This window comes from Desmodus rotundus, chromosome 3 (genome assembly GCF_022682495.2).
Source record: "Desmodus rotundus isolate HL8 chromosome 3, HLdesRot8A.1, whole genome shotgun sequence".
In the NCBI taxonomy this organism is placed as follows: domain Eukaryota; kingdom Metazoa; phylum Chordata; class Mammalia; order Chiroptera; family Phyllostomidae; genus Desmodus; species Desmodus rotundus.
This window is the reverse complement of record NC_071389.1, coordinates 197,918,546-197,942,706: the sequence shown is the minus strand read 5'-3', so window position 1 is coordinate 197,942,706 and position 24,161 is coordinate 197,918,546. Positions and strand designations below refer to the sequence as shown.

Here is a 24,161-nt window from a genome sequence, read left to right as displayed (position 1 = left end):
CCCGAGAGCCCTTTGTAACAGTAAAAACTGACTTCTGAATCATCAGAGATTAAAGTTTGTTAATGATTTTTGCTTGTTTGCTTGGGGTGTGTGAATAGCTGTGTGTATTTTTCTTTAAAAATTCTCATTCCTGACAGGGTGTATTACCAGTGATTCCCTAACCCAGGCTGATTAACTACCACCAGTCTTATCTCTTTGGGGGAATTAACCGAGTTTAGCCAATCACATTGTCCCCCGAAGCTTCAGGGACAGTCGGTCTCCCGGGATGTCCCTTTGCAGGTGACAGTGTAGGGTTGAGTGCACTGAGTCCACATGCTCTGACAGCTTCAAAAAAACATTTAAAGAAAATTTTTAATCCTCGCCTGAGAATTTTTTTTTATTACTGATTTTTAGAGAGAGAAGAAGTGGGTGGGGAGAGAGAGAGATAAATTGGTTGCCTCCCGTATGCACCCTGACCAAGGATCGAACCTGGGTGTGTGCCCTGACTGGGAATTGAACCCGCAACCTTTTGATGCGCTGGAAGACTTTCCAACCGACTGAGCCACCTGGCCAGGGCAAAGGAATTTTACATTTAAAAATGTATAAGTGTTTATTCACGTGAAGTTTCTTGAAAACGAACAAAAACAGCCCACCTGATCTGTGGAGCTACCACGGGAGAAATTTGAAGCTGTGGTGAGCTGGAGTCTCCTTTACACGGCACCTCGTTCTTTCCCCCTCTGCCCATCTCGTGCGGGCTGCAATATCTGAGTGCTCTTCCACCTCCCGAAGTGGCTCAGGTCCACCGTGGGATGTAAGCAGGGTCCCAAAGGCAGCAGCATTTTTCTGCTCACATGTTTTTGGGGTCATGTTTTCTCCCATGCCTCCCAGGGCGTATTCCCATCCTTTCTCATGGGTGTGAGTCTGCCCCTTAAATGCCCAGTGAGGATGTGAGGCTGAAATCTTGCTCTTTAGACTGCGTCTGAGAGGTTCACGGGCTGTCTATAGAATGCGTGAGCCCCAGAGCCCCAGTGAAGTGAGAGGACAGAAGTTGGGGGTGGGGGAAGCTCTGTGAGTGGTGATGAGGCTGTGACTGTGAAAGACCCCGCCCCCTGAGGTTGCCTGCGGTGGGGGGGGGGGGGGGTCCTGGCGAGGCCATGACGTTTCGCAGCTAGGAGTGACAGGAAGGCGGATGGACGGAGGAGGAAACGTTGATGCCGTTGGAGAAAGCAGACCCCGGGACATGGCTGTGATTGCGGCGGAGACAGACTGGAGGTAGTGGGGGGGGGGCTGAGTCACGAGAACGCAGGTTGGTGGGAGAGAGGCCAGCCATGAGGAGCCCTCTTTGGTTTTGACAGCCCTGTGTGACCCAAAAGAGGTGACATTTGGACTTGAAATTGTCACGGGTTGAAAGAGCAAAGCTGGTGTCACGCCTGAGTGGGCACGCACCTGCTTCAGAACCAATGCGGTGCTGAGCCTAAGTGTCGCCGTGTTTGATGCTGTGGGGTAGCTTCTCTGGGCTGGTCCGTTCAGAAAAGTTTGCTTTTCTTTAACGTTCCGCAACATGACGACTTTTTCCTGCGGGAGGAAGAGCCTTGCTCAGTGGTGGTTACTGAAACAAGATAAGATGTGCCCTCCCCACTCTTTTTCTCTTTTCTTTCTAACTGTGTGGTTCAAGAAGCGCCTGAGCCACGGTTGCTCTCAGTGACACGGCTGTGCCCCCACGGGGCTCCCACACTCCCTCCTCGCTCCAGCTCCTTCTCCATCTGCGGCAGACGCTGCAGTGCTGGGAGTCACTGAAACTGCAGTCTCAGGACGTGGTTTCCGGGGCAACCCCAGGCTCTGTAGTTTTTCACTCCCTGGAAGCACCTGAGGGTGTTGGGCCCACACTGGCTGCCCTGGTGGGAGCTGCAGGAGGACCCTGCCCCCCACCCACCATGGGCCCCCGTGTGCTTTCCTCAGGGGGCCGCCTTTCAAACCGGGCACCTGAAACTAGTGCAGAATAATATTGAGCGTAGACTGTCACTGGAAGGCACATCAGTGAGGAAACGCCGCTCAGGGAAGAAAGATGAACACAGAAAACCGAGCACTTCGCAGCACGCGAGCCGTCCCGTTGAAGGACGTGCGCCACAGGGTCTCCGGAGGTGGCAGTCACCTGACTTGCTGGTCTCCGGCTCTTCCTCTGAGGAGTGCTCACTTTTCCAGAGGAGGCCACTGGGGGCAGAACAGGCTGGGCCAGGGATTGGAGCTATCACAAAAGGGTCCCTGCTTTGCTAATGGTGCACAGCAGCTCATCGTCTCGGGCCTCACTCCCTGAGCGCGCCCCGCTCAAGGGAGGCGGCTCGAGGGCTGCAGAGAAGGAGGCCCGTCCGTCCTTTCTCACAGGGCACGGACGGACAGATGGACAGACAAGAACAGAGGCCACAGGAGCCCGTGGGCCCCAGCGGTGGTCAGGCTGGGTGACAGAGGGGCCTCCCATGGGGCCGGCAGGCGGGAGGCAGCTGGGGACTGAGGCGCCACCCCCCCCACTATGGTTCCTGAGCTGTGTGGGTTAGTTCAGCATGTGCAGCAGTATCTGTGGAAGACGGCCACCCCCCAGGGTTGCAGCAGCGTCCCGTGACTGCTCCAGGCACTTTTCACCTGGGGTCTTCGGTCTGTGTGCACCGCAGCAACCCGGACTCTTCAGCTTTTCTCACCCAGAATTCATCCCCATTTTTACCAAGTGACCGCCACCTGTCAGGCACCAGATGCGGGGACCGTGGCCCTGAACACAACAGACAGAGCTCCCCTCCTCCCAGGTCTCCTGTCTTAGTGGGGGAGGCAGTCCATGGGCAGCACGGGCAAGTAAATGGTGTAGCTTGCAGAGAGGGTGGAAGTGCTGGGACAGAGGAAAAAGCAGAGAAGGGCCTGGGAGTGCCGAGGGGGTGGGGGATGGGTTGCAGAGGCCTACCTGACCCAGGCCTGAGGGACCACAGGAAGAGGAGGAAGACCATTCTGGGGAGCAGGTGAGCAAGTGTGGCTGTGCCTGGCAGAGCCACCGCCAGCAGAGGTCTTGTGGCAGGAGCTGGGGCGGCAGGGGAGAGCGGTCCCCGGGAATGAGGGCCGAGGAGGAGGTAATTGGGGGGTGGCGAGCAGTCTGCACTCTGCGGGAGTACTCTGGGGCTTTCACTCTGCTTAAGAGGGGAGACATCATCTTACTTAAGTTTTCAAAGGGTCACCGTGTGAGAATAGAGCGAAGGGGCAGGGAAGCAGCGGCAGCCGTCAGGAGAGGCCTGCAGTCATGCAAGTGAGAGGCGGTGGTGGGTCGGCACCCTCCGCAGGCAGCGCTGCTGGGGCTGCATGGCTGGCAGTCCTCGATGTGCATGTGGGCAGAAGTCCTCTTTGGAAGCTGTGGTGCGGTCACGTGGTGCAGGGGGACCCTCCCTCATTCCAGCATAGGCCCTACAGGGAACCAGTGGGGTCTTTTTATCAGCTAGTTCTTATATTCTAAAACGATTAGATGCCAAGAGTCCAGATTCCAAGTAGTTGAGAAAGTGACCAGATGAAATGCCCAAGTACCCTCCCCGCCCCACACCAAGCTTCCCCAGAGCAAGTCTGAGACCCACTGGGACTCTGTGTGCATTGGCAGGCTTTTGTGGGCGCCCAGTCGTTTCCCGGGGGTGCCCAGTGGGGTCACACTGTCTCACTATGCTACAACCCACTGTCTGCACCCGACGCGTGGGAACACCTCCTGTCTGTACACAGTCACCCCGCCCCTCCTCTGGCTGCTGGGTCCCTCCCCACAGGGGGACCAGCACTTTTCATTCTTGATGGACCGTGAGGTGGTGCTCACTGTGTATATTTTGTTGCCACCGTGAATGCCTACATTAGACTTTGTGGGCGGGTTTATGTGTAGGATAAAGCTATAGAAGAAATATCTGGGTCAAAGGCTACAGGAGTTTTCTCTTGTGAAATCGACCACACGTTGAGAGGCCCGAAACAACACTCGAGGGCAGGTTTAGCTGGAGGTGCGTGCACGAGCTTGGTTTTCGAAGGCACGTCTCACAAGCACTTGCGACTGGAGCTGTCTGTCCAGCATGCAGGGAAAGAGCCTGAGTCACTGTGAGCTCATGGAAGATGCTGGGTCATCCCCACTGTGGTCTCCAGCGCTCCTCCAGACCCAGGCTACTGCCCTCCCTCCGCCAGACAGGCCCTCCCCTGTCCTTCACACGCCCACTTGCCATCCACCTGGGGTCCACGAGCCGCTCCCTCCCCACACTGCGCCTCAGTCCCTCTTAGGATGTCAGCCCCAGGTGGCAGGGACCGTGTCTGTCTTGTTAGAGACACAGGAGCACCCGGCACACAGGAGGCACTCTAACACGTGTCTGGAGAACGAGTGGGTACATGTGTCCTTACTTAGGGAATGGCCCTCCCCTTACTCTGGGCCAGAGGTGACTCAGAAGCAACTGTAGTCAATTTCCCAATTAATGAGGAATTCCCACCCTAATACAGTCAATGTTACAATAACCCTGTATGCTACCAGGGGGCACTAGACGAATGAAGGGATCACTTCCTACGTTATGTAGATGTCTAACCACTGTGCCATACACCTGAAACGAATATGAAATTGAATGTCAACAGTAATTGAAAAGTAAAGCCTTTCAAGTTAAAAATTTTTTTTAATGTAGTAGTTGGGAGGGGGAGTAGAATTTTCCACCCTGGATAATTAATTTGAAGGAACAAACCTTAGGTGGAGCGTCCTCTCTCCGAGGCCCACAGGGCAGCACTGAGCCAGCGGTGAGGACGCCTTCCTTCCGAGCTGCCTTCTGAGGTGACGGAGGACTAGAGAGGGCTCTCCCTCCTGCCAAGGCTGACTCTCAGGGATGCGAGCAACGCAATCACTTTGCTCAGAATGTCCTTGCTCTGAGTTACAGCCTTTTGGCTCAATGAACTATTCTGTTTTTTTCTTTTCTGGAACTAATTAAGGGCACTAAGGGGGAGCTAGATGTGCTTATGTAATTTGTACCTTTTGTTTATCTGATACCTGTTATCGGGCCGGGGCTGGGGGGTGCAGTGGGGAGAGGTTATGCCGCTCCCAGCCTGGGCCAAGGGCACCCTCAGTGACCTCCACTAACCTCTGAGACTCAGCGAATCCTGTTCAGGAGTGGCTGTGACTCACTGGTGTTTATATACGGCAGTAGCAGAAGTCACTGGTTTCCTGGAATCTTGATGAGTGCCTCTTAGAATGTGTGCTCAGCAAACATCGGTGCAGGGCCTATTATGTGCGAGGACACTCGTGGAGGACTGCGAATGAGTTCTTCATGCGTGGGGGGGGAGGCGATGGTTTGTGCATCCTCACACTTATGATTGCCTTGCTCTCAAGAGTCAAGCCTGCCGCTTCTGCCCCTCTGGCGGGCAGACAGGGTTCCAGGCAGAAGCACGTCGTCCCTGTCTCTCGGGCAACTGCGTTTCAGGTCTCCCAGGGGCACTAGTGGGTGCAGGAAGGGTCTCCAGTAGGAGCGTTCACATCTGTGTGGCACGTGTTCAGAGTTAGTGGGACTCATTCAGCATTTTAGTTGGGTATCGGGGTTCAGTTTCTTTAGGAAGAGACAGCCGCTCGCCTGCTGGGTGGCAGACAGTCTGGAGTGTCCTGCAGAAGTGCCAGGCTGTCCCTGTCTGCAAAGGAGTGGCACCAACTCACTTGTGTGGCACTTCACACTTTCCCAAAGTCCTGTCACACCCTTGTCCCCCGAGCCTCTTCCTGCCTCCAGAGGTGAGGCATACTGTGATGACCTCTCCTGACAGAGGACAGGGCTCCAGGGCAGGTGACCGAGTCCCTGGAGGTGGAGCTCGTTCCCCTCTCCCTGCCACACTGTCTTCCCAGGAACTTCACGTCCCCGTGGAGAAGCGCCCCGTTAATTATTAAGCACACGTTTATGGGTTTGGCATTGATGACTGCATCTCAGGAACACTCAGTACCGTGTGGCATTGCAGACCGGCTTGCTCCAGAGCGTGTCCACAGCCTCGGTGGTGGTTCGGGTCGGCCCAGCCCCAGCGCAGTGAAGGAAGCAGGCCCTGTCTCCTTTTGCAGGAATGGGCCTGGCAGTTCTCTCGTTGCCTTCAGGAGCCTCAGTTTCCCCAACTTCAGCACAGCGGATGCTAAAACCCGATTCACATGTGCATGAAAAAAAGTAGTTTTTGTGTTTTTTTTTTTAAATCCTCACATGAGGGCATTGTTTTCCATTACTTTTAGAGGGAGAGAGGAAAGGAAGGGAGACAGAGAAACATCGATGCGAGAAAGGAGCATCGATTGGTAGCCTCCTGTACCTGCCCAGACTGGGGTTCCACACTCCCGGACCAGGCATGTGCCCCGACTAGGAGCTGGACCTGTAACCTTTGGCGTATGGGGTGATGCTCTCACCAACTGAGCCACACCGGCCAGGGCCAAACAAACTCTGAGTAGTGTTCCCTGGCAGGCCCAGGGTCTCTGGGGATGTTTGAACAGCGATACTAATGAGACAGCCCTGAGAATCAAGCCCCTTCTCTGAGGGAACAGCCTCCCAGCCAAGCAGGGCTCCCACACCTGGGAATGGCTTGGCGCAGTGTCCCGCTGGAGCTGGGCAGCACAGAGCCAGGCAGTCTGGGTTGAGTCCCTGCCTAGCATTTATGAGCTGTGGGGCCCTTGATTTGAATCATTGTACTCGGTTGCCGCCCTGTAAAACAGGGACAATGATAATTTTTTACAGGACTTTTGAGGAACAAAAATAATATATTGAAAGCTCGCCTCGACCACCTGTTGGTGATTAGAGGTGCATGGTGCACGGGGGCTGCTTTGAAGGCGATCCAGCCCCGCCCTGGGCTCCCAGGTGGGGCGGCAGCACCATGCATGGGTGAAGCAGGCTTGTTCTTGATTTGACAGAAACCTGGCCAACTTCAGCCACAAGCCTTTGGGGGCGGGGGGTGTCATTCAATCCTTAGGTGGTGGCTGGATACCTATGTGGTACCAGTGGGCAGCTCTTCCAGTTCCTTCCTCGGTGGCCTTGGTTTCCCTGGGGCTGAGCATGGCTCCTGGGTGTGGCCTGGTCTGCAGCTGGTTCCCTGGGCAGGGGGGTTGTGGGGGTGCAGGGCGGGCGCACTCGAGTGTCCCTTCACCAGAACAGAGTATGTTTGGGTATCAGGGGCTGCTGTTTAGGAAGCTCCTTTTCTCTTGGAGGGCAGACTGTGTCCTCTGACCCTGAAGGTGCTTGTCTGCAGCTCTAGGCCCCAGGCTGCATGCCCACCCCCACTTTAAGGCGTGGATGGGTGACATCTGGGAACCAGCTGTGAGGGAGGGATGTGCCTGGTGTTGTCTGGGGGTGACGGGGCCACGGACAGTCCATCCTCCTTCCCGCCCTTCTTTTCGCTGCCAGACTCCCTGAGCCCTCTGTGGAAAATAGGCTGTTTGTGATTTTGTAGGTTACATATACATTGGAAAAAAGAATCCACAACTTGGCGCATGTTAAGGCCCTTTAACATTGGATATTGCCATTTTTCTGGCCTTATGTAAGTACGCAGAGCAGGCGTCCTGAGATTTTGCTTCGACTGCCGTCGCGCATTTTTGCTCTCACACCACCTGACTCCACTTTATGTGCAGGGCTAAAGGGCAAAGAATGATTTTCCTGTTTGCATTTGACAGATTTAACATTTGGGCCTCTCCTGATTCCCACTGATCTAGTCCAGTTTAGCAGTTTTTCAGTTTTATTTTTAAAAAATGTGGTCTAGCCCAGTCTATCTGTATTCCCGGCTCTGCCTCGGTTCTGGAAACAGATCTTTACAAATGAGGCTCCGCAAGTGCGGCTGGTAACAGCAGCTCTTCCTCTCTCTCCATCACTGGGTCACACGACGTTTTATGGGCTCTTTCCTTCCAGTCCCTTCCAGACGGTCTCTGAGCCCAGCTGTGGCTGGTGTGACGTGGGGGGTCTTGCGGCCCAGGAATAGTGGTCGGTTGTTGTGCCCTATTGAGTTAGTGGGGCTGGTCAAGCCCCGCCACACACGGACAAGCGGAACTGTGGAAGGCACGCTTTGTCTGAGCCCTAAGGGCTGGCAACGGCTGACTCTGTTACGTTTGTAGAATCACCCTCCGTGGATTTCCAGGGATAGATGAGATTTCTCAGCCTCCCTTTGGCCCATTGTGACCTCCCCACCCTCTCCGGGTGGAGAGCCCCTCTCCGGGTGGAGAGCCCCTCTCCAGTGCACGTAAGCAGAGACTGTCTCCCTGCACGCCTCTTTCTAGCCTTTTCCACGCCCTATTCATGGAAGGACTCATTTCTGCTTTCTTGATATTTTCACAGTATTTTACTCATCCTACCTATAAACTTCTTTAATTTTCTGCAATGTAGTATGATAGGAAAAACTTGAATTTTAGAACCACAGAACCTGGTTTTGATTCTTGATCTTGCCACTTACCACCATTTATATCCTTAAGCAAGTTACTTGATCTTCAGTTTCTCCTCTGTGAAAGGAGAAATGAAAGTGTCTACCTCGTGGGACTGCTGTGAAAATCAGTGAGGTTGTAGGATGCAGCTAGATTTGGGCTTCGAGGGAAACGCACAGCTTCAGCTGTGTGTACCAGAAAAGAAGACTGAAAATTAATGATCTAAGCTTTCATTTCCAGAAGTTAGAGAGAGAACAAATTGAAGCCAAAGATGGTAGGAGAAAGGGAATAAGGGAAGAAATCAAGGGGAAGATAGGCTCTAGTGATGTTCATACGTGAGCTTGGAGAGGTGGGCTCGGGAGCTGCCGGCGTGCACGGGCGCTGGTTCAGCCTACGGTGAACTCTGAGTAGCACGCGCTGGGAGAGCTGAGTCAACACGGTCACTGGCCATGGGGCTGCGGCTGTGCGGGGTGCCTGGGGGTCAGCGTGGCCCTCGCACAGCTGCGGTCCGGGAGCGTCACAGTCACTGAGCACCGCGCTGCACGGAGACCCAGGGCCCTGGACTGAGGGAAATTGGCAAGTTGCTGCTGATGACTTGGGCGTGCAGAATTGGTTTTCCCTTGTTGCCACTGGTCAGCTCAGAGCCCCCCTCATCTCCGACGCCCTCTGCAGCTCCAGGGTGTCTTGGTCTTGTTACTTGGCAGGGCACCTCCTAGTGATTCGGACCCTTTCCCCCCGAAACTGACTATGTCTTTTCCTACTGAGCCTAGTGGCCCCTGGCACTTAGCAGACGCTTAATAAATCTTGTGCAGAACCGGTCTTCCACTGATGTCTGACCCGTGGCTGAACCCACGCAGAAACGAACTCCTCCGCCTGAGCTTTTCAGGTGTCAGGTTACCTCTCCGTGCAGAGCAGGTGCCCTCTTCTCCCTGTACCTGCTCCCTCGAGCTGGCCCAGCAGCCCAGCCAGCAGCTAGATTGGGCCACTCTGAGCCAGATGCCCAGATACTCCCGAGGAGCCTGGAGCCGAGACCAGCTGTGCTGGGTAGAGGACTTTCTGCTGCGGCCAGTGCCTCGAGGAAGGCCCCGACCCAGAGCACAGGATTCCACAGAGCAAGGGACGCTGTGAAGTGTGGGTGGCACCGGGGCCCAGGCCAGAGTGGCCTGCCGGGCCGTTGTGATAGCCCCGTGGTCAGAACGGCACGCTGTCCCTGTGGCTGCTGAGCAGAGCTCTAGCCAGCGTGCTGTCAGGACGCGCCTGGGTGGCACCCATGCGACTCGGCCTGGTTGTGTTGACAGCTTGCGCACGTTGGCCGTCACCCATTCTCTACTTTGAATGTGTTGGTCATACAGTGCTGTGTTTGCCTTTGGAAGCTCCACCAGATTAAACCTCTAAACCAGCAAGTAGACCTCAGGTTATAGGACAGCTGATTTATTTAAGTTGAAGAGAGTTTTTAGAAACATCTTGGTATGGCACTCCCTGAGCGAACAGGGGGCATTGGTGTCGAATGCTGGTCTCCACCATTCATTCCTTGGGCAGCCATGGGCGAATGACTTAACTTCTCCAAGCATCAGTTTTCTCAGCTCTAAAGTACAGACCAAAGTAACGACAGTCACAATAATTACTGTCTACACATAGTTACATCATTATTTACTATGTCCGTGACTTACTAGGACTGTGTGTTCTAAGCCCCTGTATGTATTGCCTCACTGACCCTCACAGCAGTTGATTTCCTTGTTGTTTCTTTTACAGATGAAGCCAGTGAGGCACAGAGAGGTTAGGTAACTTGCCCGCTGTTACCCAGCCAGTGAGTAATGGATTTGGGAGCGGAGCCCAGGCAGCCTGACTCTGGAGCCCGTATTCCTTACTGCGGTTCCAGACTGTCTCCCAGGCAGTCATGTGATGAGGTGTGCTAACCTCAGGAAGACTACCTAGAACACAGCCATGCACCTTGTAGGTGTGACCGTGTGGCTCACTTTGCCTGCCCACCCCACCCGCACCCTCCCATCACTAAGCCGAGGTTTGGACTCCTGACTATGTAGTTAGGAAAATTTTGGTCCCTGTGGCTGTGTGATCTGGGCCCAGGGTGGCGGAAAGGAGGCTGGAGTCCCATCCACTGCAACTGTGCTTCCGAATGTGCTTCAGCTTCTTCCCTATCACAGGGGGGTCCTGCCCCTCTACCCCTGCTGGGTCGAGAACACTGAGTCTGCACTCAGAAATGATCCATTTAGCTCATGGTCTTTTCCAGCCGCCCCACAAGGAGCACAGACGGTATGAAAAGAAACTGTCTGAATTCGGGGCTTCCGTGGCTGAGATGAGTCAGTCGGTCATGGGTGGGGGGGAGACACTGCCCGACACAATCAGAATGTGCTGGAATGCCCGTGGAGAGTCGTGTGAAAGGTGGCATTATTTCCCCTCACGTTTACCCCAGATTCCCACCCTGCTGGAGGGGTAGGACGGACTGCGCTGTGGCGGCCTGCGTGCAAGGGCTCTGCCCTCCTTTGCGTGCTCTCCTCACAGGTTCTGTGTCTCGTTCTCCAGGGGACGGGCAAGGGTGGTGAGTAAGGGCATCAGTCGGTTGACCTCAGAACACGAACTGCTCTTCAGACAGCTCTCTGAGCCCTTCAGTAGGATGTGGAGGCGGCGTACTTGTTCACGTGAAATGTGTACATATAACATACACGGGTATGTCGGGCCCGGAGCTTCCAGTGTCCTGGCCTCCTCCCAACTGAAGGAGACGTTTTAGACGGTTTTGTACGCAGGCAGTGATGGACATGGAAACTGTAAATGGAAATGTGGTGCTCTTTCACCTTGGGAATTCAAAGTCACAGTGATATGTTTTTCTTACAGATTTGTCTACGGATTTTGAGCATCTGCGGTTGGTCTGAATTTAAGCATCCCTGCTGCTCCCTTACCCTTCAGAGAGATGTCTGTCACTTATGATGATTCCGTTGGAGTAGAAGTGTCCAGCGACAGCTTCTGGGAGGTAATGCCCCCGCTTCCTGCCCCGGACACAGAGATCAGGCTGATACCTGCCAGGACTGGTGGGGGGTTTTTTTGGTGGGGGTGGATGAGGGGTGAGGTGAACATATCCCCGCAGCAGCACGCGAGTGGGCTCAGGGCTGGACGGCAGCAGCCATGACTGAGCCATCGGTGACGGTGGGGAGCCCGCCCCGCTAGAAGAGCCAGCTACCCCGGGAGCTCCGGGGTGTTCAAGAGGCCTCGTCAGCGGGAGTGTTCTCTGCTCTTCCCTTCTGTGTCCAGCCATGTGTGACTGGGGGGATGCGCACTGATCACTGGGCTTGACCTGCAACACAGTGTTGCTTGTGGGTTTTGTATAGAAAACCAGACGGCGGTGATGTGGCATCACGCAGGACAGCACAGGCAAGTGTCCGGAGGGCTAACCGAACTGCCCTGGAGCTTGTGGGAGCATCTTCCTGGCTGTCCGTGCCCACCGGGAACTCCCTTCCCGGTTGGATCCCTGCGTGGTTTTAGAAGTCGCCCTTCCTGGGCCCCACTCACTTCTCCTGCCTGCTGGTTGAAGGAAAGTCCATTTTTGATCAAATTTTGTTCTCACGGCAAAGCCCCTGTAACTCTCCCAGCAGCCCTGGGCTTAGATGGCTTGGCAGTCGGAAGGATCTAGGTTCCGACCCCGGCTGTGCCCGTGCCCGCAGTGTGCCCTCGCTGGACCAGTCTGCACCTCGGGCCTCTCATCTGTAAAGAGGGGGCGATACTGGCCTTTGGGGGACTGCTGGGGCGAAGTGAGGGCACAGACATTGGCTCCGCCTGTGTGCTTTCCTGACACAGGATGTGAGGCTGCCACACTCGGCCTGGGGGACACGCACGAGGGAGCTTTATAAACGTGGAACGATCAGGTGCGCAGTTCTGTCAGACTTCGAATGCCACCTGGTGTCCTACAGCGATGGGCAGGGGGCCACAGGCGGCCACATTTAGGAGGGATGGCTGAGGGGCTCAAAGTTCTCTCAGCACTTCTCCTTCCCTGTGTTGGAGAAAAGGTCATGGCTGATTTTTAGCCAAATGCTTCATTTTGTTAAAAAGTATGTGTTGCTTGAGCGCCTGCTGTGTGGTAGGCCCTGAGAGCCCCCACGAGGAATGGGACAGTCTGAGTCCCTGCCCTCGGGGAGCTGGCTTCTGTGGATCGGAGTTAGTCGGCAAACACAGAGGGCACAAGTGCCCTCTGTCCCGCCCTCGGCTGGTAGCAGCCTCCCTGGCTTGAGCCCTGGACCAGAGAGTTGCATTGTCCGAGGTAACATCTCGGAGAAGGCAGCAAGAGCGACAGGCCGAGACAGGGTCACGGGCATGTCCCTGCCTGGCATTGTCAGGTGCACTCTCTGCGTCGGGGAAGGTCGGTGGTAAAACTGCACGCGGCTGTGTTAGAGACGGAGGTCACAGGATGCAGGTGGGAGGTGCCTCTGGGCCCGAGCTGGAGTCCAGTGCTGCCCCGCTGCCCCCGCCTGCCCCCAGGAGGGCCGTGGCTTTGCCAGCTGCGCAGGAGCAGCACGCAGGAGCCAGCGGTGGCTGTGCAGAGGCTGCCTGGGAGCCCCTGGGGGGCTGGCCTTCAGAAACACAGGTCCTCATTCTTCTCAGCACTGAGCCAGACCGTAGACAGAATCCGTTAGAGTCATGGACAACTTTCTATTTTATTTTATTTTTTATTTATTTATTTTAGAGAGAAAGAGACAGACAGACAGACAGCAACTTGTTCTTCCACTTATTTATGCATGCATTGGTGGATTCTTGTATGTGCCCTGACTGGGGATCAAACCCACAACCTTGGTGTATCGGTACGATGTTCTGACCAACTGAGCTACCTGGCCAGGGCCACTGTCTATTTTATAATGGTGGTGACGACGCCCTCTGGTGTTACTCAATAGCTGCCTTGAGCTGGGTGGCAGTGCAGAGAGGGTGGCGCACACAGGTGGTCTTGTGAGTGCTGGGCCCACAGCGGCAATGGGCAGGTTCAGACTCCTGCTTTGGATCCAGGGGGCCTGGGCTTGGCTTCGGGGTGTGTATGTATGTGCCTTTGGGCAAGTCACTGATTTGCCTCTGCCTTGATTTTGCAGTCTGTAAAATGGGGGTGCTGATGGCTCCCACATCCTGGCATTTGTGGGGGTTAAGGGAATGAGATCATGCGCAGTAGTGTGGGTGTCGGACAGGTGCTGGCTGGGGCCCTGTCCCTCTGCTGTGGAGACGTGGGTTCCAACCCACACACGACATACCTGTTCCTGCAGGCTGCGTTCCACAGTGTCATTGTCATTACCCAGTTGACGGCAGGAACTGCTCTGGAAAAATGAAGTCGCTAGATATATAATGCTAGTATAGAAATCTTCAGCTGCCTGTTAAAGAAAAATGTACTGTACGAGTTTGTCATCAGCCTGCATTAAATCAAGTAGCTTTAACAAGCCAGTAATTTAAGCTCTTGGGCTCCCTGCTAAATTCTTAGCTGCGATACTGTCAGTAGACAAGAGCGCCTGCTTTAGCCTGCAGAATGCAAAGGCAAATGGGTGTATTTTCTAGGCGGGCTTGGCTCTCTCATGATGGGGCGTCTGGAATCACCTTCGGCGTGCCAGCCAGAAGCGCCGTGGTCGCCCTCCTTGGTGCTGCCTGTGCGGAATGCAGGCATGTTGGATTGCTCAGGCCCAGCTGGCCGGGCTCTGCCTTGAGTGCCTTCGGTGCTGCCGCCAGCTGTGCATCTCTGAGCTTCTTCCTGCAAGTTCCCTCTCTCCCATGGAAGGTGATTTCTCAACTGCGTGGCCTGCCATGGGGCACACATCTAAAGAAAGCCATTGTCTCGAGGTGGAAAAGTCTTTTGTGTTAATTTTACTCCTTTCCACCAAAAGGTACTAACTGGAGGGGCCATCCCAGAACCGACTTCTGTGGGCTGGCCGTGTGCTTGCACGGGGTGGGGCGTGGCCTCCTCCGAGGGAGGAGACTGAGCTAGCACGTGCTTATGAGGTGCGGTGGCATTTGCTGGGGTGCACAAGGAAGTGGGGCTCCTCCAGAGGAGGGGAGCAAGAGCAGGATTGGCAGTCACTAGGTGTTCGAATGTCTGCTAGACGAAGGAGTGAACAAGTACCCGTCTGTGGGCGGGGAGGTGACCCACAGGGACAGGACATCAGGTAGGAGTATTTAGTGGGTATTTGGAGAGGGCACTTTCTGTATGCTAAGAGATTTAGACAAAGAGAGGAGGGGTCTGATCCCCACAGTGAGGAGCTTATAGCGGAGCTGGGAGGAGAGAGGCTGGTGGTCTCTGTGGAGGACGAGGGCACCCGGGCCAAGCTGCTGCCCTGCCTATCAGTGCCATGAGTTCCGAGAAGGGGCTGGCGTCACAGGCGAGGCATAGGGGTAGCTAGGGCTGGGCTTTGCCTTTCGGAGCAGGGAGAAGGAGTGGCATTCCAGGCAAAGTCTGGAAGCTGGGATGAGCGTGGCATTGCAGAGGCCTGAAGACCTTGGCCTCCTAGGAGCCAAGGGCCTGTTTTAGAGGCGAGAAGTCCTGTAGGATTGGATAAGTTGGGGCCAAATGGACAATGCCTCCTAAGTGCTGGCTTCTTCAGCAAGTTGGAGCCTGGCACACTCTGCCCGTAGGCTGGGTTGGGGGGAGGCGGGGGAGGAATCAGTTGCTTCTGACAAGTCTTCCTGTGGGCCCTCCCACGGTGTCCTCTGCTTCCAGGCCCTGCCTCTGGGTCCTCCCCTTGCTCTGCGTCACCTTCCAAGTAAAACCACATTCTTCAGCATGACTGAGACAAGAGCATGCGGTGGGAGCGGCAGGACGGCCCCACCCTTCCTGAGGACCTCTGTCCTGGACTGCAGCCCAGCCACAGTCCCCTGCCCCAGCTCCCGTCCACAAAGAGCTGCCTCCCCTCCTGGGAGGGTGGGCACTTGGGGGGTGTTCTTTCCTATCTGACCTCCACTTTCCCTCAGGGAGCGCCCCATGGGGTAGCCTTCCCTGACTCCTGGCAGGCTGAGGCAGCCTTTCCAAGTGCCCACCCAGCCTGGTGCTCTGGGCTGTGAACTCCCTGGGAACAGGACAGGATTCTCACCTGGGTCCCTGGGACTCACAGCAGTGCCTGACATACTGAATGATCAGGGACAAGGTGAGGTTTAAAGCTTGGTGACACCATGCCCTGCTCAGAAGCAGCTTATAAACAAATGTTTGGAGTTAAAATGTGCACACAAACAACCACAATACTGAGCAGAAATCGTGTGTGTGTGTTTGTGTGTGTGTGTATTTAATCTTCACCTGAGGATGTTTTAAAATTGATTTTTGAGAGAGAGAAACATCGATCGGCTGCCCCCTACATGTGCCCATCCAGGGTTACTGACAAACCAGGTACACGCCCTGACTGGGAATCAAACCTGCAACCCTTTGGTGTATGGGACGATGCCCCAAACCACTGGGCCACCCGGCCAGGGCTTTGGCAAACATTTACAGCACACCTACTCTGTGCCAGGCCTTGGGGATATGGCCAGAGTAAAACGGACAAAATGACTTTTAAACGATCCAGACCAGATGCTGGGAGGATGCAGAAGAGGCCCCTCCCCACAGTGGGCTGCCTTCCAGAGCTCTCAAGGGCGGCTCTAGGAGACCAGCGACTTTGTTGCAATCCCACCTGTGGGTGTGTACACCCGGATAAATCATCTAACGGAATGCATGCAAGCCGTATGCTTGCAGTCTGGGTACTTTTCTGCAGGGATGTTAACCTGCAGCAGAAAGTCTAGAGATGAGGACCAGTGATGGCAGCCAGCATTTACTGCACACTCGCTCTGTGCCCGGGCCTTGCTCTCGGAGGCTTGGTGCTGCTCAGCTTCAGTGGGTAGCAGGGCGGGAGGTGGGCCCGGGCGCCTGCTCCCCAGAACTGCTCCCCTGCCCCTGCTCCCAGCCTCCTGGGAGCTCTGCAGGGAGAGGAGCGTGCCTTTGCAATGCCTGTGCACACTGAAATGCTTCTGTCTTGGTGTGAAGAGGTAGAGTCCCAAGTGGAAAGGGACCCTGGCACCACTGTTCGTGGGTGTGTGACAACGAGGGCTGCAGGTAGGTCACGTGCAGTGTTCGTGAACAAGTCACAGGCTGTCACGGGGCCTTTATCCAGGTCCGAGTAACAGGCCTAAGGAGTTCAGTTCTGAAATAGCTTTGGTTAAACACATCCTTCCTCTCCACGTCATTGTGTGTTCTGCCTGCAGGGTTAGACCTGAGAGTTGGAATTTCTGGGGTTCATTTTCATCCATTTTTAGTTTGTCTTCTTGAACATGTTAATTAAATATTGATAATACAGTTTGATCTTTAAAGTGGTTGAAGTTTGGAGTTCAGGCTTTCAAACTGTCAGACAGCAAAGGGTGCCTTGCAGGGTGATAGTCTCATTTCCCTCATCCTCCCACTGGCTGGGTGCAGATCCCCGGGATGGAGGGTGGGGCGGGCGGACCTGGAGCCAGACCCTGATGCAGGGACAGGAATCAGAGCTGGGCCAGAGCAGCCAGAGAACACAGCAGGCCCGTGGAGGCTGTCAGCAAACAGGAGCAGCAGCAGGCTGGCAAGGGTGCTCTGTCTGCCCTCTTGGGGCCCTGCCTGGCCAATAGCATCACCCCGTTTTGAGGGTGGGGAGTTCAGAGGTTAGGGCTAGTCCCGGCCATGGTCCAGGGAGCACCAGGGGGAGTGGGGAGCCCAGAGGGACGGTGAGCTGGAAGGCAGGCTGGAGACAGAGGAGAGCTGGAACCCTAAGGGGAGGAGGGCTGGCAGAGCGCGGCCTTGAGGGTTTTCCAGAGGCGCTCCGGACTCCTTGGCGTTTCAAGCACACATCCGATTTCGCAGCCCCACAATCGATTGTGACCCCTTAGTTGGAAAGGTTGGGTCAGAGCAGGGGTTGGGGTAGGATGTAAGAAAGGTGCCTTAGCTGGGAGGCCCTGAGCTGTCACCATGGGGACGCTGGGCAGTGTGTGTACAGGATGTGGCCTCTGCCATGGGCTCTGTGGGGAAGGCGGGTGAGAAGCAGTGACACCGCGAGGCCCAGTCCTCAGACCCTCCCGGCAGACGTAGGGACAGACTACCTCAGCCCCTGGCTTTAACTGAACACCTTGTGAGTGTAAGCGAAGCAGCTGTGAGGCTGGTGCGTGTGTAAACGACCCCCAAGCGAGTCTTGCCAGACGGGCAGGAGTGCGCGTCCGTGGTGGCTCATTTGCTGTCCGTGGAGTTCCTGTCTGCAGGTGTGCTGAGGGGAGACCTCGAGGGACTCGCTGGATTAACCACTTGCTGAAGGACCATGGGCCTCTCATTGCTCAAGCCTCTGAGCCCTCAGCAGCTCCTCAGTGCCCCTGGCTCTGTGGCCTGCTACGCGGCTCCCAGCGCCCTCCGTGTGCCTGGCCTGGGGGATGGAGGAGAGGAAGGGCACCTTCCAGCTGGAGGAATAGGAATGCGGGGAGCCTGACCGGTACAGGGTCAGCTACTTCGGGGCAGGGCCAGACCTTTGTGGATCCCCTACCCCGTGCGAGGAGGAGGAGAGGAGGTCGTGTCAGGGAGGGCTGGGGGCTGATGGACCCAAACTAGCCGCTCTCCCTGCTGTCCGTGGACCTGGAGTTAAGGGACCCCAGAGGGTCACCTTTCACCCTGTCTTTCAAGCTGGTGGAGAATGTTCTGGAGCCTCTCTGATGTTTCCTGGGCTTTGAATGAAACGAGACCCCAGCTCCGTGGGGTGGCCAGATGAGGGCAGCACCAGGGCTTCGCCTCTGTCCAGTCTGCTTGGCACAGCAGGCTCGCCCTCGACCACACCCCTGGGGGGTGAGGGAGCAGCGTGCAAAGGCCTTCAGGTAGCAGGTTCAAGGGCGTGAGCATTCTGAGAGGGAAATGAGGGCATCTTGGGCAAGAGTGCTCAGTAGTTTTCCGGTCTGGGGCTCCTGACACGAGCCTCGCCGGCACACTGCCTTACCACCTTGGCCTCGGGCCTGCCCTGCATCTGTGGGGCTGGTGGGAGGCGTACACATCACATGATCCCAACCCGTTAAGTCTTGACTCTGCACGTTCTCTGTTCTCAGCCTGAGGAAGGTTCCATAAGGTGGGCTCTGCCTCCTTCTGGCTGCGTGGTCACGGGTGACTTTGCTTCTTCACACCTCAGTTTCCTTTTCTGTAAAATGGGACCACTAAAAGGACCTACTGCTGAGGACTGTGACAGGCCTTGATGATGTGGACGTGCTCTGTTATGATGCTGCTGCTGGTGACGGGCCCTCCGTGGCTCCTGCTGCCAGGTGGCCGCAGTCCAGCACAGCAGGGAGCTGACACGCACAGTTGACACCCAAGTGGGACGAGCTGCGACTGTGGGCATGGGGACAGCGTGCGGATGGGCCCTCGTGGTCCCTGGGGGGAGCAGCCAGCAGGAGCCCCAGTGGGAAATGGTCTCAGCAAGTGCAGATGACACAGGCGCCCCCGGCTGGTGGTCCGCCAGGGGTGGCAGGGGCCAGGGAAGTAGCAGTGGGGAGGCAGAGCTGAGCCTTAGGGAGCTGGAATTGGGGCAGGTAGGGTGGGACCACTTTGTCAACACCCATCCCCTGCCTGCCTCCCAGCCTGCCGTGCCTAGTCCCCTCCCCCTTCTAAGGTTAGCACTTGTGTTAGCTCTCCTCCCCACGGCTGTGGCCCCAGTCTCCAGAGCCACTGTCCATTACACCTTCCCTCCTTCCCTCTGGGGGTCTCACCCTCCTGGAGCCTGCTCACTGCCCGACCCACCTCCCACCCGCCCCCTGCACCACCTCCGGCTGAGTCTCTCCTTGTTCCTCCACGTTCTGTGCTCCATGTTCCGTCCCTGGTGGGCATTTCAGTGCCCCCAGGTCTCTACGCTGTCACATCTTCATCTGGCAACACTATTCCCTCTGGTGGGAATCCTCCCCTCACCTCCCATCCGCGGGGCCAGCTTCCTGCTTGTCCCTGAAACTCGGCTGGGATGTTGCCTTCAGTATAGCGCCCCCACCCCCCACCCCTCAACTCCCACCCCTCTCCCCTCCCTCAGCCAGGCTGTCCCGGAGGGAGAGGACAGCACTGTGGCGTGTTGAGCACCTGTCTTCAGTATCTTGATATCTGAGGGGTGCGTGAATGTAGAGGGAGTTAGGGGCGCAGGTGGCTTCAGCCCTAGTTGAAAAATGGGCACCTTGTGAGTGAACCGAGTGATGATAGGCTGGAGGAAAGCTAATTTCCAGTCCTGCATTGTCTGCCATTTGGCCATCTGAGAACAAGGTAGTGTTTTCAGAGCAAAAGAGAAGCTTTTCAGTTACAGAACTGATAGAGCAGCAATGGCTAACCATATTATGCCCTGAATTTAATGTATGGCCAATTTGTCATACATTTGAAAATTAATTTTCTTGCATTTTAAAAACCTGTTGTCATTATATGTCAATTGAAAAAGTATATAAAAAAGAACGCATTCTACCAAGGAGGACAGATGGCAAATAGGAACAAAAAAAGATGCTCAGTGTCACTAGACATTAAGAAAGTGCAAATTAAATTACAGTGAACTGTTGCTACATAGTAAACAGAATGACTAAAATTTTTTTAAACATTCTTTTTTGCTCTGACTGGTGTGGCTCAGTGGATTGAGCACCAGTCTGTAAACCAAAGGGTCGCTGGTTCTATTCCCAGTCAGGGCACATGCCTGGGTTGAGGGCCAGGTCCCCAGTAGGCGGTGCCCAAGAGGCAACCACGCATTGATGTTTCCCTCCCTCTCTCCTTCTCTTCCCCTCTCTCTGAAAATAAATAAATAAAATCCTTAAAAAATATATTACTTAACAAACTTTTTTTAGCCTGACAATACCAAGTGCTCACGAGAAGGCAGGGCACCTGGAGCTGCCTTACGCTGCTGATGGGGCGCGAATGGCGCAGCTGCCCGAACCCTATGTGACTGTGTGGATTAACCAACACCCCCCAATACATTCAATTAAAAAAAAGAAATAGGAAAAGATGGCTTAACCACGCTGGATAACAGGTCATCTCTTACAAGGTGCCCTTCCCGTCGAGCAGCCCCACTCCTGCGTGTTTACCTGAGAGAAATGAAGATACGCCCACATAGAGCCCTGCAAATGGGTGCCCTAGCTTCTCTGTCTGTAATCGCCCCACACTGGAAACAGCCCACCCGTCCCTCAGCAGGATGAAGGAGAAGCACAGGGGGCTGTCACCTGCGGCAGAACTCTGGTGGTGAGGAAGAACTCACCGTGGAAAGGAAGGGACCACCAACTCCGGCAGTGCGTGGGTCGGTCTCGAAAGAGTTCTGGTGAGACGTAGAGCCAGTCGCAAAGGCCAGGCTACAGCTGTGAGGCTCCATGTATCCTGGCCCTCTTGGGGAAGGGACAGACACCAGAGCAGTGGCTGCCAGGGACCTTGTGGGGCGGTGGAAATACTCGTACCTGCTGTGGCCGGTTGCGCACGGCACACGTTCATCTGAGCTCACCCGTGAGTGGCTGGGAGGGGCGCCTGTCAGCGTGTGTGGCCGGGTCTCAGTTTAGAGAAACGGCTGTCAGCAGCCCTGCTCTGAGAAGGCCACCACTGCCTTACTCGGGGGACTGGCTGGCCACAGGGCTCTGTCACCAGGTGGTTTACGGAGACGGGAACAGTGACACCTGAGTGTTCTGTGTGGGCTGAAGTGCTGGTCTGTCTCGAGCCCAGGTGGGCCTTTGCGCTGAGCGAGGCCAGCGGGGCAGACGTTGCTGGACAACCTGGGCCTGCTGTGGTCCCGAGCACGCCCTCCGGCCTCCGACCTACACCCTCCACCCTCCGGCTCTTAAACATAAAACACCCGCTTCTGGAAACTTCTTTCTGGTATTCCTTGCTGCGTGTCAGATTTCAAGAGTTGTTATTTAAACACAGGGTGGGGCAAAAATAGGTTTACAGTTCTTCGTGTGGAAAATAATAGCACAGTTCCTAAGTAGTAATACAAGAACGCACGGTGCTGTGCGTACTCACAGCTGTAAACCTGCTCCCCTGCCCCATGCGTGCTCACTGACAGGTTATACCAACATGGACCTGGTTAAGAAACATCCTTTTCTTTTCCGTAGATCTTTCCACAAGAGTTTTGAAAGTCAGAGAGGTGAGCAGGTTTCTGGAGAGGCAGCCCACGTTGATGTCGGTGACCAGTTTGAATGTTGTCGGCAACAGTGAGCTGAAAACCAGCTCTGCCCCGTGGCTGCAGGGGGCCGTCGGGTGCGCTCAGAACCCTGTGATCTGGGCCCCCATTGCCACCGGCTCAGCGATACCGGCTGATGTTTTGTGGGTTATTTTCTTCACCCTGCTGTAAATTTCAAAACGACAGCAAGGCCCTCTTTTAAATGGGAAGTGAGCGTGTGATGTCACTTCCAACTGGTTGTGAAATGCTTGTTTTCGCCTTCTGAACGAGGGGCTGCTGGAGGAGAGAGCTGAGAGCCCAGGTCTAGCCTCTGTACGTCGGAGGGCTGCTGGCCTGCTTCCCTGGCTAAGGACGTAGCTGGCCAGGCCAGGCCCCGGCTGCCGGGGCTGCGAAGGGGACGGTGCTGGCACTCAGGTGCTTCATTCGGCAGGCCCGCTGCACGCCAGAGCGGGCCTCCGGAGAGGCTGCCCAGGCCGCTGGCTGCTGGCTCTCCTCGCCGTCCCCCTGGCGGCAGGTCATCTTGGCCGTCCCCCACCTCACCCATCTCCATGCAGGCCCTGTGTTTTGGGCCTTGGTAGGCCCTTCCCACCACTGCCCCAGACCCTCTTCCTCACCTGGTTCTCTGGGCTTGGAGTAGGAGAAGCTCTGGTAGCCCCGCTGTTTATAAATCTGAGTTAGGCAAGCACCACTGGGCCCCGCCACTGCACGGCAGAGAGGGGCCCGGCGCCTCTGGAGCGTCCAGGTCCACTCTCAGCAGGGAGGAGATACGGGCGTGGTCAGCCAGGCCAAGAGTGTTTTAGAGAGAGTGAAACTGACAAAAAGTGGGCTAGGATTTTTGAGGACAGGGAGAAAGGGGTTGAAAGTACAATAGATCGTATTTCTGCCTCATTTCCTCTGGGAACCTTGTATTTCTGGTAGCCAATGAGCTACATGGTGTCCTTTCAAGTCAGCAGCTCGAAGAGTGAAACGTTGAATGCTTGATTATCACTCCAAATGAGCCACTAGTATTTTCCCAATTATTCTTGTATCGTTTACAATTTAGATGAGGAGCTGGTTTCTCCTTTCACATGTGACAAAAAGTAGTTAAAATTCCACTTCGTCCTTGTCGATGCAGAGGAAGGTCTGCAGCTGCGGGTTCTTGGCAGACTGTGCGACATCTCTAAGCCGTGGTCCCCTCACCTTAGGGCGGTGGCAGGATTTGGAGGGGCAGAGTACCCAGGGTGGTGTCCGGCACACAGTAGGTGCTCAGTGGGGAGGCGCACCCAAAAACTCTTTACACCTGTGATGACCAAAGGCCTTTAGCCAAGAGTCTATAATGTGAGATCATTTTAATACAAGAAAAATTACTAAAATATTATTATTGTAAATCTCTCTAGTTAGACCTCCTCTGTGGAAGCTGTCCCTGGCCCCTCAGTCTGCGTGAGAGGTCTGGGTGCCCTCAGTAATTCGCTTCCCTGCGTCACCGCCCTTCCCGAGTGGGTCCATCTCCCTCCCTGACCTGCTGGTCAGAGCACAGACTCCGGCCGCATGGATACCAAGGAGCCTCGAATTGCTGTTTTGTTTTTTAAGATTTTATTGATTTATCTTTAGAGAGGGAGAAAGAGAGGGAGAGAAACATCAGTGTGTGGTTGCTTCTCTTACACCCTCAACTGGGGACCTGGCCTGAAACCCAGGCCTGTGCCCTGACTGGGAATTGAACGAGCAACCCTTGGGTTTGCAGGCTGGTGCTCTGTCCACTGAGCCACATCAGCCAGGGCTCAAATTGCTGTCTTGCATGTTCCTGCTGGTCAAGAAACAGGAGCTTGTCATCTGCTGATGCAGGAGGCCTTTCAAATGGGAGAGGGGGTGAGCCTCCGGGAGCCTGCTTGGCACGGAGGCTGTTTGTGCAGCAGCGAGGGTCAGGCCATCACACTGCTGGGAGGGCTGGCAGGGTCCCGCAGCCCCCAGCCCACAGCCTCCCGGCCGGCTTCTGTCTCCCAGGTTGGGAACTACAAGCGGACTGTGAAGCGGATCGACGACGGCCACCGCCTGTGCAGCGACCTCATGAACTGCCTGCACGAGCGGGCGCGCATCGAGAAGGCATACGCGCAGCAGCTCACCGAGTGGGCCCGGCGCTGGCGGCAGCTCGTGGAGAAGGGTAGGGGCCCTGCCCAGGGCAGCTGTGGGTGAATCGGCAACCTCCCTGTGCCAGCTTCCTCTCTCATAAGGAAGCGGGCAGGAGAGTGTCTCAAGGTACTGGGCCTGTGATTCATCTGGGGGAGCAGCAGGGCCCTGTCGTCCCCCAGCAGCGTAGGCTGCAGGAGACTCCCTCCCCTTTCCTTACGACAGGACCACTCGGGGATGGCACCTGAGTCTCCCATGGCAACCCCCACCATCCACAGGATGTGTCATGCTTGCCAGCTGAACTCACACAGCTCCCCAAGGGCCCAAACTTGAGTGTGCTCCTTTCGGACCAGAGGCCTGGCAGCCCGGCCTATGGCTCTGACTCCAGAGCTGCTGATCTGTGGGCCTGGCCCTGGAGCAATCAGACGGGACAGGATGGTGACACCCGGCAGGGCTTCTGATTTGGAAGTTTAATGCAAAATAGGTTTTTGCCCATCTCCCTCCAGCCAAACAGGAGGAGACTCTGGAGCTTAGCGACAGAACGCTGCTGTGACCATGGATTGTGCTCAGGACACACTTCC

The 24,161-nt window shown here is 55.6% G+C and overlaps 1 protein-coding gene across 6 annotated transcripts in view; it reads left to right on the top strand.

Annotated features, from left to right (window-relative positions):
* PACSIN2 (protein kinase C and casein kinase substrate in neurons 2) overlaps positions 1–24,161 on the top strand; it is a 116,026-nt gene that overhangs the window by 76,373 nt on the left and 15,492 nt on the right. For 5 of the 6 annotated variants that reach the window (XM_053919655.2, XM_053919654.2, XM_053919653.2 and 2 more), the window contains 2 exons: positions 11,219–11,354; positions 23,458–23,614. In XM_053919655.2, the coding sequence (XP_053775630.1) occupies positions 11,295–11,354; positions 23,458–23,614 (217 nt within the window). In that variant the 5' untranslated portion in view covers positions 11,219–11,294. Of the gene's footprint in view, positions 1–1,148; positions 1,252–11,218; positions 11,355–23,457; positions 23,615–24,161 lie in introns of those variants that run through there. The other variant, XM_053919652.1, reaches the window with a different exon arrangement.